Here is a 12,612-nt window from a genome sequence, read left to right as displayed (position 1 = left end):
ATGCCGGTTAAACTTTGGGATCATGGATGAGAATTTGACTCCTCGGTAAACCCTCCTCTTTTAGAACCTGTGACTGAAACGGTGAGGACAACCCTGACATGTCATGCAGTGAATGGTCCAGCTGCTTTCCAATAACCTGCACCCGCTGCATCTTGTTTTAGTGCACGACAGGATTGTAATGCTAGTCCCAAAGTGACGTTTGCATTGGGAAATATTTCCCACCCTCGGGAACATACTAGCAGCGTTGTTTACCATTGGCTGACTGGACACCTTAGTTGGAACGGTGTCAGCCACCACTTTGTTAGAATTAAGTTTGGTATCAACTAGCATTACAACAATGGGCGATTGCAAACCGCAGCTGCCTCTTCGCCTAAGGGACACCCCTCTTGGTAAAGCTATCTTAAGCGACGCTAGCAGAGAGGAATTAACACAACAAGCGTTCAAGTACTTCAACGACGGTGGCAACTTCTCCCTACGGGACCCAGAGACAGGTGATCTTGTAAAATTAGAATAATCATTTCTCTAGTTGGCTGTGACTGTAAATGTAATTTTTCATGTGTAGTGTGAATACAGTTTCTTTTCCCTGATTTTGCTCTTAGGAAAGTTTAGTAAACCCAGCTCGCTCCTTTTCTTTGCCTTTATATATATATATCTTTGTATATAAGTTGAAATACATCTGTTAAATATTACGATAGCAACCACCGTTACAATCAAAAACAGCCATCGACATAACTCTTAATAGTAACATTTTTAAATGTTTGGACTACCTTCCCCCACCACCCGTCCCTGATGTTTTGTAATGCTTTTTCCCTGATTTGTTAAGTACCCGTCAGTTAACGAAAACGTGCGATATCAGTAATGGTGATGTTATACAGCGTGAGTAATCTGTGGTGTTTGTTCAGGTGAGACTTTCGTTACACCTGGTGGTGAGCAGACCTGAAGTCTTCGCACGACCAGACAGAGTTTGCTTCCTGTACCTCCTGTGCTGCAAGGCGATAGACCTTGATGCTGTAGACTCCTCCGGCGACACCGCTCTGCATAAAGTCGTGCGCTATAGTGGAGCTTATCGAATGATCGTCTGTCTTCTAAGGTACGTGCGTACCTTCTGACACCAGTCGATCCTTCCTCCATCCCTCCCTCTGTTCTAGCTTTTTAATCTCTTCGAACTCTATTTAAATCTGCTTTGGACTAAAGTCAAGCTCTGTCTGAAGACTTAATTTAACACAAGTCAGCCCAAACTAGAACGCAGTGTACTTGAAACAGTCAAATTACTAAAACATGTAAGCACATACGCGCACTGACAAAGATAGAAACAAAGAAATGTTAATACTCTTGGTTTCTTTTTTAAGCTGCTGGTTAGCAACATACATAGTGGTTGTATTCTGTGTTCATGAAAAGTGATGCCTAATGTGTGCCTAAGTTCTTATCAGGATCACCGGATGATCTTTTATTCTGACCTTCAGCTCTTTTTATTTTAGCAATAGCACTTGCAGGACTTGCTTTTATTTAAATACTATGACAGCCGCAAGTGCTTGCAGTCATCTAGCTCTGCGAGAAAGAACCAACGCACCTGACACCCTATAAATAGTTTTTGCTCTGTGTTTATAATGCTAAAAGCACTGCACCCTGTTTAAATCAACACCCAGTTGCAAAACAGCCACTACGGTCACCCTGCTTGTTTGCCCACAACGGTGACCCGACCTACTTGCTATGGCTGTCGCCCAACATTATTTGCTCAAATGGCAAACGAACCACTTGCATCCATTTTATTTTCTGCCAGCTAAGAATCACCATAGGAATGTTTTCGATTTTTTATTCAGGGTCTGGGCCATACGTACTTTTACTTTGTCCGACCTGAGCTAAACAGTGAAACTAGGTCAATGTCTGTGACCTATATATCTGGGTCATTAAGGTTGTACAAATTTATACCGAAAACACCTGTTGTCATCGGCATTAAAGTAACGCAGATGCAATAGTTCGGTGTAGTCCATCACATTTTAGTGCCATATTTTAATAGATATAATTAATAATATGTCCTCTATGAGCCCACCTCTCCCTTCCTTATTTTGATTTCTAATATGGAGATAAGCGTCCTTGTTACCCGTAGGTCAGTCACTTCATACTTCATTATTTGTTTTTGATGTGGCGATAATTTAAGGCCAAGGACATTAAATCAGATGGATCACTCTCGCACGAGAACAGATTACTTGCAATGCGGGTTCGCTGGACTAAGATATTTTCTCATTTTTTGGTTTTCCTAATACAGTGTGTCGCAGACCTGCAGTCGTTATTATCTAATATACCAGCACTAGATGTGCGATATCAGTAGTGCCCTACGTGCAAAGGTCGGCAAATAGGTTTGTCAATTTTCCTCAGTTGGAGACCAGACAATGGGGACAGTGAAGAAGCTGTTGTGAGAGTTGTGAAGCGTTGTGGTTCTAGCTTGAACTAAGGACGTTCAATCAGATAGACCAATATATCTCGCGAGGCAGAGACGATAGAGTGAATTAGAGGAGGTTTGGGATGAATTCAATTATCTTCTTTGAAATCTGTTAGTTTACTGTGTTTTTTCGATCTCTGGATGTGGTTTTTGAGATTACTGTTGTTTGAATATCTTATACAGAACGCATCAAATGAACCAAGAGCGAGAAATCAATGGCACCGGAGTATATCGATAGTGAGTTTGTGCGAATGTGCAAATGCGTGCATGTTTGTCTGCAGTGCATGCGCGCACACGTGAGAGAGAGAAAGAAAAAGAACCGCACACGTGTACGTGCAAAAGATAAACAATGACAAGGAGGTGAATTTTATCCAATGTAGACCGTAGAACTATAACTGGATGATAAGAACGTATACATTTTATATTCTGATTTAAGATACACATATGTGGAAAGATGTGTGGGGGGAGAGAGAGAATAGGTATCTCCGAATAAAAAACCTCTGGCTGTGACTTACCCTTTCGTTACTGAACCTTCTCAACTGTCTGCGAATCAATAACCAATGAAAGGCATAATGTTGTCAGTCGTTGCATAATGGATGAATAGCTTCCGCTGTCTGTTCTTCACCGCTGCTGTTGCGCAGATGGTTCTTATGGTCATTTACATAGGTAAAGATATGGATAACTGGATTTACGGAACGACGCCCAAATTACCTGCCCGCGAAAGGAAAAAGCCGATATATTGTTTCAAGCGAGGGCCGACTTAATATCCGTGCAATATAGCAGATTGAAACTTGGTTGGAAACGGATGTCAGCTTGATTTAGAGATTCTCATCAAAATGGTCAATGGTTGTCGGATAATTCGTAACCCAGTGTGTAATAATATCTTATGAACTTGGAACCCTTGCTCTAATGACCTTTGGAGAAATTTGGATGAATCATAAATTGTGTATGCGCTTCTGAACTACGATAAGTGAAACGATTACAATGATCTACCAGTTACTGATTTGGCCAGGCTGGAGAATGGTGGGCAGACATATAAACACAACTCTTTCGTGCTAACTCCATATACATCTTTATTTCCATTGTAGGAGGTATACCAATGGATAAAACTTGGAAAAATATTAATATTTCGTCCATACACAATCCTTGCATATTTAAACATAGAATCGTGCACCATCTTAGGTAATAATTACCCTTCATATTTCAATATGTTTGCCTCCGACCATGGGTGGCTTGTTTACAAGCAACTCGTTTCTTTAACTAAAGGCAATAGGCCATTAGTGAAGGACACAGTTTATTCGAAACAGACATGTCGCTTTGTGACAGGGCGCGGTTTGTGTAGATTTATTGAGAGGCGGCTTTCAACCTTTGCCAAGAATATATGCTGTGGCGACTTTGTGATATATGTAAGATAATAAAAAGGCGGGAAGGTCAGAAACCGGTACTTGCACCTGTAATAGGCAAATGAAAACTTTGCCGTTACATGTATTTGAGTTTTGATCCAACGAGACGCCCATTTTGTCTTCCTGATTCGTGGCTGAAGTACTTTTTCTTCGATGCGATGTCTATGTTCCTTCAGAGGGTTTCTCTGACAATCTTTCACTATGTACAGATATCCATTTCTCTTATGTGTGTACATCCACTTTTTTTTCTTAGTTTTTTTTAATATTCTGTTTTCTTGATGGTAAAAGCGCAGCTGGCTTTAACACTCTGTAATCATAACAAAATTAAAAGATAATAAATGATATCTCATCGTGCCTCTTGGGAGCTACTGGTCAAATATCTCTGACAGACCTATGAAGTGGCTTCTTACTAAAAATATGTTTTTTACAGTTCTACATTGTTCACTGCGTTTTACGAGTCAGGCGTTGTTTCCGTTATTTTGCTTTACAGATTACATATTATAGAACAGCTCTCGTCGGTCAGCATGTAAGGTAACTTTTCTACCACAGTCATGTTCAGTTTATTCTATTTTCTTAATGGGGAGTTTTGCTTCCGCGTGCATCAGTGTTTAGTATTTATACCTATTGTTGATGTGTTTATACATATTGAAGATGTGGTGCTGACCCGGAAATCAGGAACAGAGACGGTAAAACACCGGAAGAAATTCTTCAGACAGAACAACCAGATGGATGGGAGGAAAACCTTCATTGGCTTCGGAAGTTTTTACCAGGTACCAGATTAGATTCATTATCACGCTGTCTGGTTGCCAGGTTAATTAATTGTCAGCTGACCGACTAGTTGTAGTCATGCCCATCGGTGGATCGGTCCTGATAAAGAGTTGAAGAGACATTACTGATGATTTTTTTATTTGTTAGTCATTCTATTATTCATCAACTGATTCTAAAGAGAGTAAATAAAACATTTCCTTCACGCAATTACTTCTACAGGATAATTTTAACTGTGATAGCTTTTTTCAGCCAGGAGTTTTAATGAACGCATAAAACTGTATTCTAGAAACGTTAACCTCTGTGCATTCTGCTATCTGTACTCAAATTTGTCATGTAACCATTGAGGGATACTTAGCAAAAAGTAATTGAAACATCTTTAAAACTGTCGTATTTCATAATGAATCTTTATTACACTCCTCTCTCTAAACGCACCAACATAAGCCTTGTGCGGAGTGCCATTCTTCATGGTTTGTTCCTTTCTCCTGCTTTACTGGTTCTTTGCATTGCCATTGGCTCTTGCTTGACGTGCTGATGGTGTTGGTGCGTGATCATGATGACGATGTCTTGTGTGCCAGGGATCTGGCGAGCGGTGCTGGCTGACGACCCTGACCTGCACCTCGTGGAGTGCTTGCTGAAGAGCTGGTGCCGCCTGAGCAAGTGTGTCGGTGGCGATTACGCATCACTCAAGTGCAAGGCCCACGGAAGGGAGTGCAGCCTGAATGTCATTCTCTTGCTGGAGAAGTACGAAAATACCATCGAACTAGCTTTGGCCATGCTGGCCGGTAAAGACAACGTCATCAGACACTGGCGAGAAGAAGGTGAGCCAGTGATAATACTTTTTCTTCTTGAAATTTCTTTCGACCAGACATCAAAGTTGAAGCCTCAAATCACCAATAATTCCTGCACTCAAAACAAACAGTAATAATAACCCAGTAACACATCCGCTTATTAGACAACAAATGCTATCACTCCTCACACATCAACAACAATTCGAATAATAATACTTCCAGGTTTAAAAGAGATAAGTGGCAATGCGTCAAAAATTGGTAAACAATAAGAAGAGTATCTGTAAAGAAGACATTGAATTGGAAGGGCGGGAACACGAGGAAGTCAAAGCATAATGAACACAGCACGACCTCATAATTTTCATGGTTTGCAGGTATAATTAGAAGCATCGACATCAACACAAAGGACTACTCCTACCAGTATAGCTATCGGGACTATCCTACAGCTCCTCTGCCGCTCCTAGCCTCGGTTTGGGAGACAAACAGCTACAGCATGGTGTCAGAATTCTTGAGTCTTGGTCCCGACACAAACGTGCCTTTCAAGTTTGAGCCTGAAGCCCATCACATGATGAAGCCATTGTTTTTCTACGTAAGCCAGTCATATCTCTAGGTTTTTCTTTTTTATTTTACATCATCATCAGCTCATCAGTTCTCATCCTTTTTTCAGTAGTTTGTGTGACTATGCATACTCGTATGTTTGCTTCCCATGTGTGACTATGTTACCATGTAGCATGTTTTTTTGTGTGTGCCGTAAGGATTTCATTTACAGTTTCCCATGCGCTCAACTGATATCTTCACTGACTCGCTCAGCTACGTAAGCCATATTCCCCGAGTTGGTCCCTTGTCAATAAAATGATTCTCAGAATGAGTGCGGTGTATAAAGGAACCTGTGGAAAATACCAATGAAAAGATGAAGATTGGTGCAACCTTCTATGCGTCTTTCAATGATGCGAATGGCAGTTTGTCCCCTCTGACCAGATGTTGGACAGAACTTAAAACACATTTACATTACTAACGCTTTTGCTACATTGTTTTCTTTCCGTAGTTGATTCACCCCAAGCTAAAGCCACCTGACGAGCGTATAGTTTGCTGCATACTGATGAGAAGTGACCTTGGAGCTCGCAACACTCTCGGCCAGACAATATTATTTGAAGCTGTGCAGCATGATGTCTCTGAAAAGTTGTTCAGATTTTTACTCGAGCAAGGCTGCAATGTGGCAGCCAGAGACAGGTGAGAAATTCGTCGTTTTCAAAAAAGATCATGATGTGAGCAATTAAATTAATATTGAGCGAAACATTTGGGAAGGAACCTCAGTAAGCTAAACAGAATAAAACAAACACTTAGATAAAATGGAAGGGAATGATATGAAAAGACTGCACTTGTACCAAAAGAAATTGGTTTGTTAGTAAGTCTGTATAAGAAAGCAGACAGGGATAAAAGTAAAGACATTAAGGAAGAAATCGCAGTCCAAGTTTAGGATAACAAAGACTTCAATTAAAGAAACAAACTGAAAATATTGTGAGCATTTATGAGAGAAAAGATTTTTTAATATTTTCGGTAACATTCATTCTTAGGTATGGAAGAACTGTGCGAGACTACTGTGACGAGCTGGGAAAGACTTCATACATAACACTCGTCGATGAATACGTCGCCAGTCTGGTCGCCGACTGCAACATCAGTTTGCTGGAGAAACTTATATTACAAGGCTACGATCGCGTGACTGACCTCAAAGCTTCACACGACGGCAAAACGTTCGGTGGTCAAGAATCGAAGCAGTTAAATGAACTCTTAGCAGAGGCAGGCAAGAAACAGGTAAAGTCAAGATGACATTTGTGGATCATTGAGTAGAACCAGTTGCTTTTCAGTCTGCGCTACACAAATGTGCGTCCTCTCTTTTTTACTGTGCAGGACATTACATTCATATGTCCTTATATATTTTATAGTGTTTCTCTATGTAATGGTGCATAGTTTTCGTCCTTATTACAGAAGTGGCACTTACGAGCCACGATTATGTAGAACTATGCAAGGTTGTGTTGCACGTTGGAAAAGTTTCATTAGTCACATTTGCTTTATAAAGATTTATGGCGTGATCCTGGCTACCCTTCGAAAACCCAGAGGATTGTGTCTTCGGATCTGAGTTTGACAACAGCTACTGTTTTCTGAAGATAATGGCCAAGTCGATGATCATACAATAATTTTTTGTGGCTTCTTGACGGCGGATGTATTTTATGTGAGATTACTGCGTTACTTGATAAACATCTGTACTATTTCAAGAGGGTTTACTTTTATATCTTTGAACTTTATTATCAGTTTCATACCTTGTTCGTGATCGGTCACGTTCCTTTAAGATTATTATTTTTGTTATGGTTCTTTTCTTCAGAAGAAAGTCAAAGAGATGTTTGAGGCCGTTATAGGAGGGTGTTTACTGAAGTCGCGAAGGGTGGTCACCCGAAAGCTGGCCTGCGCGCAGGACAGAGGAGGGCGAACTGTCCTTCACCATGCAGTCGAAAAGTCTCACAGGAACCTGGTGGAGTACATCGTGGGCGAGTTTCCGCAGATAATAAATATTCCCAACAACGTGAGTATTATGGAAATTTAAAACAATAAACTTTTGTTTTTCTTATCCGTGATCAATTTACCTAATTCATTTAACCTTTTGTCGAAGGGGTTTTTGAAGTGTTACATTTTTATTGTTTGAGACCCGTGATTGCGATGGGAAAACTCTCCATATCCACCAAACAGATAAGGCGGAAAGAGAGGGTTCGTTCCGCTTCCACATTACTCGCCCTAGACGTGGTGAACCACTCGCGTCCCACTGTTCAAAAACTCGTCCTCTCAAAATCTAAGGGACATAATTATTACTGTTTCTAAAGACAAACGTCTATCGTCTGACATAAAAGAATGACGAGGAGAAGGAGGGTGACAATGCTTGGAAGGATAAAAGTGGAAGTTTTTACAAATCTGATAAGAAAATTGCTTATAAAATTTGTACCTCACGATATATCTTCTTCTTTCATCTATAAATCTGTGATAAAATGAAGTGAGTGACAGATTACATGTAGTTAGTTTTGTTTGCGCGTTCCTCGAATGGTCCTTATTTTTCAGTGTAGTCAGACTGTGTGAACTCTTGTTACCTTGAAAACCATTTATTAGTTCATGAGATATACTCAGTAATCAACATAGGTTCAAAAGTAACACTTCCGAAGAGTTTCTATTTTATCAAAGATGAGACTTAAAAGTTAATTTCTATTGTAGAAGACTTGATTGTGAAATAGCCATAATAATACCTTAAATTGATACTTGTGTACATTTGTGAAAGAAATTTAGTTCTTTTGATGTTGTTTTATATTTATGTTATTTTAGCGCAGCTCTGTTTACAATTTTAGGTATTTAAAAAAATGCCAATAATTTCAACTTGTTTTTCCCGTTGCCTTGGTTTCATACCTTGTATATCGTATCTTTGTCAATCGTTAGATGGGACAAACACCTTTACATTACGCCTACCTGTTCATGCACAAAGACGACACACCTGAGTACCTAATCAACAAGGGAGCTAACAAGGAGGCAAAAGATGTGGTGAGTAGAGAAATGGCTGTTCGAACTTGTTCAAGTTAGACGACGGAGAAGCTAGGTAGTTCTGTCATGTACCACCAAAACATCGACATAAGACTGATGCACATCGTTACCGAAGTTGGTTAGAGTAATTTAATTAAAGGAAACAGAAATACTTCTGCGAAGACAGAATGTGTCAGTAACTACAGAATATGCCTCACTGCCTGTGGCTAGAGACGTCTGCCGCTTCTCTTCTGCCTATCTAGCAGCAATTTTCTTTGGCATATCATGAAAGCTTAAAAGAGGTGGGTAGGCCCATTTTCTACATTCCGTGCCATCTTCTCAATACCATACTAAACAGACTGCTGCAGATTGCATGTTTAGACCGTGTACTTTTTATGGCTTGCATGTAGTGGTTAAAGAGTATAGACATGAAATGGGTGTGTAGTTTTCTTTTTTAAAACAAACAGCATTGCGCCCGTTCATGATGGTGTTCATGTGGTCCAATCATAACATGGTTGTCATTTGTCCAATTTAAGGAAGGCTGGGTACCTTCAGATTATGTGCGGGAGACCTATTGGCGCTCACGCCCATCAGCTCATGCAGCAGAAGGTTCGTGATCTTGAACTTGACGTATTCCTATCTGGAACCAACTTTGATGCGGCTTTTTACGAAGCTATCAGGGTATGAAGAATCTAATGTGAACTTCTTTTAAACTGATTTGTTTGCTAATCAATGATGCTTTCATACATTTGTATTCAATTGTTATAGTTTTGTAGATATTGATAAACATCAAGGGGTCTTGGTATCATTTTGACAATAATGTTTATGAAGTGTTCAGTGGGCCATTTTTATCACGAGCACCAGATTAGTCTCATATCGCATGTATTTCAAATCGATCGTATTTAGCATGCTCACATCTTTTTTTTCCTTGAGTAAACGAACAGTTAGCAAACGGCAGAATATAGTACTTCATGTTTACGTAAGAAATAACTTGAAAATTAAATATGGATAAGAAATAACAGTACAAGTCAATTTAAGTGCTCCTAGAGATGGGGTATGTGCCTGATTTAGGGAAGCGATACCTTGTACTGACAGCCAAGCTAATGTCCGTGGCAGGAAGGTGCACTGAAGCGAGTGGAGGCCCTGGCGATCAGACTGAGGGATCACGGCGGTATGAGGCGCTTCAGCAGGGCCTTGTTTGAGTGTCTCGACCACGGCCATGAGGACATCGCCTGCATGCTTATTAAGCTCGGATTCAACACAGACTCTTATAAAGAGGTAACAACAACGTCTTTCGCAATAAACTAATAAAGTTTAATTATATTTTCTACATCTTTGCATGTACAGTAATATGTTTTATTGAGTTAATCCTATGAAAGGTCATTCGGTATGTAACTGTCTTCCAGTATGTGATGTGCGACCCAGACGACCCCATGTGTTCGATGATGGAGTGTTCTCACTCCACCACATCATTTCGCCAGCAGGCTGAGCTTGTCCGAGCCAGCAAGGTGCTTCAGTTGATGGATGACATTGCAGGTGGCAAGGTCGGTCGCTAATTGTAGAAATAGGAATTTAACTGTCATCTTTGACCAGCAACTAGCGACGAGATAATGATTCTTCGCGTGTATATAGTGTGTGATGAGAGATTTTATTTTTAATTCAATAGATCCTTGATCCTACATTAATGTCACTTAAAATACATATTCATATCTGTTCTTTGTTTCATTTAACTTGCATTTACGTAAGAAAATATCCCGTGTACTTGATAATTTATCATCATTTAAAACAAAATTTAAAGCAGCAAAATAGTATCATTTATCCATGATAATGGTTGATTTACAGTTTTTAGCAAATACTTTTTTAGTAAAGTAATTATCCGTGTGGCTCTTACTTGCAGGTTAAGGTACAGAGTCGAAGTAGCTGCATGGGACGCTGTTTACGCCCAACGCTTACGGCTGACTCCGCTAAATAGCAAGCGATGGCCAGTTGTCCGTTCGTCCGGCAAATGATTGACATAACTCTAGTGGTCAGGGCAGGAAGATTCAGAAACTTGACATCCATTTGATGTCTTTCATCTCCAGATCGTCTGTAAAGGACATGATGGCGTACGCACCATGTTGACCGTTATGGTGTCATTTGAGATTAGTGCCGCATAAATGCCATGAGGTCACGAGGTCATATATCAAATGGTGACATTTGAAGTGCTTAGAGTTGTGTTCACATCACTCATCACTTCACGAGGTGACAGTCGTCAGTGCCCTGCTTAGTCAACTATAACGACCAGTTAATTTTTGTTACTTTAATTCTAAAAGATGCTTTACTGCTAAATATTTTGAGCATAATACACATCTTTTCGGTAAAATGAAAAGTCTAAATAATGAAAAGAATATATTTTTCTGTTACTTTCAATAAGAACTGCTTCTGCTGCTGTTAATGTGCCTGTTACTCTGTTTTGTTTCTTTCTGCATTATTTTAAGAGGATGTATGGGGATTTGTTTTCTCAAAGAGAGCACAAAACTGCTACTTCTATACCTGTTCAAACTAACCCCACAGTTTAACAGATCGCCTTTCTACAGCCATTAATATTTTTTTCGATGAGCTTAGAGGCCATTGAAAGTACTGAAGAGTTTTTGTAGAGGTCTGGCCTCAGTTGTATGTGTTATTTACAGGTCCATGGAGTGGACTAGACACTGCAGGTCTTTGTTTTACTAGGACAGCAGGATCCTCTTTAGCCCGCAACCAATCTGTGTTCTTGCCTGTTATTACATCTACCGAACTCTATAACATGCTAATAAAGCGACCGTTACTTAGTCGTGGATACCAAACTGCTGTAGAACTGCTTTAAAACTGTTTAACAGTCTTTCATGAGGCTTCAAGAAGGGAAGTCATTGGAAGGAAAAACAAAAGTTTGCTCACTAAACTTTATTTTTTTATCTAACGGTGCGATATATAATCAGAGTGTCTTTGCATCGTCAATATTGGGAGGAATTTGCAAACTGATGTTATCAGTGGAGCTTTAACACTCGTCATATTGTGTTGGAATTGTTGAGTCACCTTTTTACTTTCTTGTTCAGTTGTGTGATACCTTGGCTCAGTAGGCCATCAGAGAAAAGGTCAGCTAAGATTACTTATAGCTCTCTCAGTTCCCCCGAGGATGCTTCAGAAGTTTATGCCTCGGCCAGAGAAGTAGTATCTCCGAGGGGATGTGATTTAGCACCAAACGCCATTGAACTTGTCACCATAGAAACAGAGTGTTGGTCTTTGGCTGTCGTTGTTTTTATGACTATTCTCGTTGTTTCAATATCATTATTGTTTTCATACTGTTTGCGCAATTTTTGAATGCTAGGCTTCTTCAGACGCATAAGTGATTCACAGTTTGTTTAAATGCAACGAACTCGTGACATAATGTTGTTGGACGATAATTTTCAGACAAAACAAAAAGGATGTAAAATCGGAGGGGGTATATAACTAAAACTCAATATTCATATTACTGGATGTAAAAAGGGGAAAATAGAATATAAACGGACGCATTCATAAAAAAGCAAGTTTTTGGTTTAACATCTGTTTATTTTTTTAGTTTTAATTTTTACGAATCATTCTGAAATGAAAATTTCAAGAATATATAGCGTTGAACGGAAATAAAATCATCCATCAAAACTGA

At 39.7% G+C, this 12,612-nt stretch overlaps 1 protein-coding gene across 1 annotated transcript; it reads left to right on the top strand.

The window, feature by feature from the left end:
• Nucleotides 1-12,612, top strand: LOC112554486. The gene is made up of 15 exons (XM_025222268.1): nt 1-6; nt 438-491; nt 903-1,090; nt 4,495-4,613; nt 5,187-5,429; nt 5,771-5,985; nt 6,442-6,626; nt 6,971-7,208; nt 7,777-7,974; nt 8,871-8,972; nt 9,488-9,523; nt 9,555-9,632; nt 10,068-10,229; nt 10,358-10,495; nt 10,849-12,612. Exons 1-15 carry the CDS (start codon nt 1-3, stop codon nt 10,921-10,923), a joined length of 2,037 nt encoding a protein of 678 aa, XP_025078053.1. The 3' UTR covers nt 10,924-12,612.

This window comes from Pomacea canaliculata, linkage group LG13 (assembly GCF_003073045.1).
Source record: "Pomacea canaliculata isolate SZHN2017 linkage group LG13, ASM307304v1, whole genome shotgun sequence".
Classification (NCBI taxonomy): Eukaryota; Metazoa; Mollusca; class Gastropoda; order Architaenioglossa; family Ampullariidae; genus Pomacea; species Pomacea canaliculata.
The sequence above is the reverse complement of the archived record's forward strand: the minus strand, read 5'-3'. Positions and strand labels throughout refer to the sequence as shown.

Excerpts from the sequence above, each read along its gene's own strand:
- LOC112554486 (XM_025222268.1), top strand. Across the intron at positions 9,524-9,554 it reads CAGATTATGTGCGGGAGACC|CAGAAGGTTCGTGATCTTGA; the intron begins TATTGGCGCTCA and ends CAGCTCATGCAG. Across the intron at positions 10,496-10,848 it reads ATGACATTGCAGGTGGCAAG|GTTAAGGTACAGAGTCGAAG; the intron begins GTCGGTCGCTAA and ends TCTTACTTGCAG.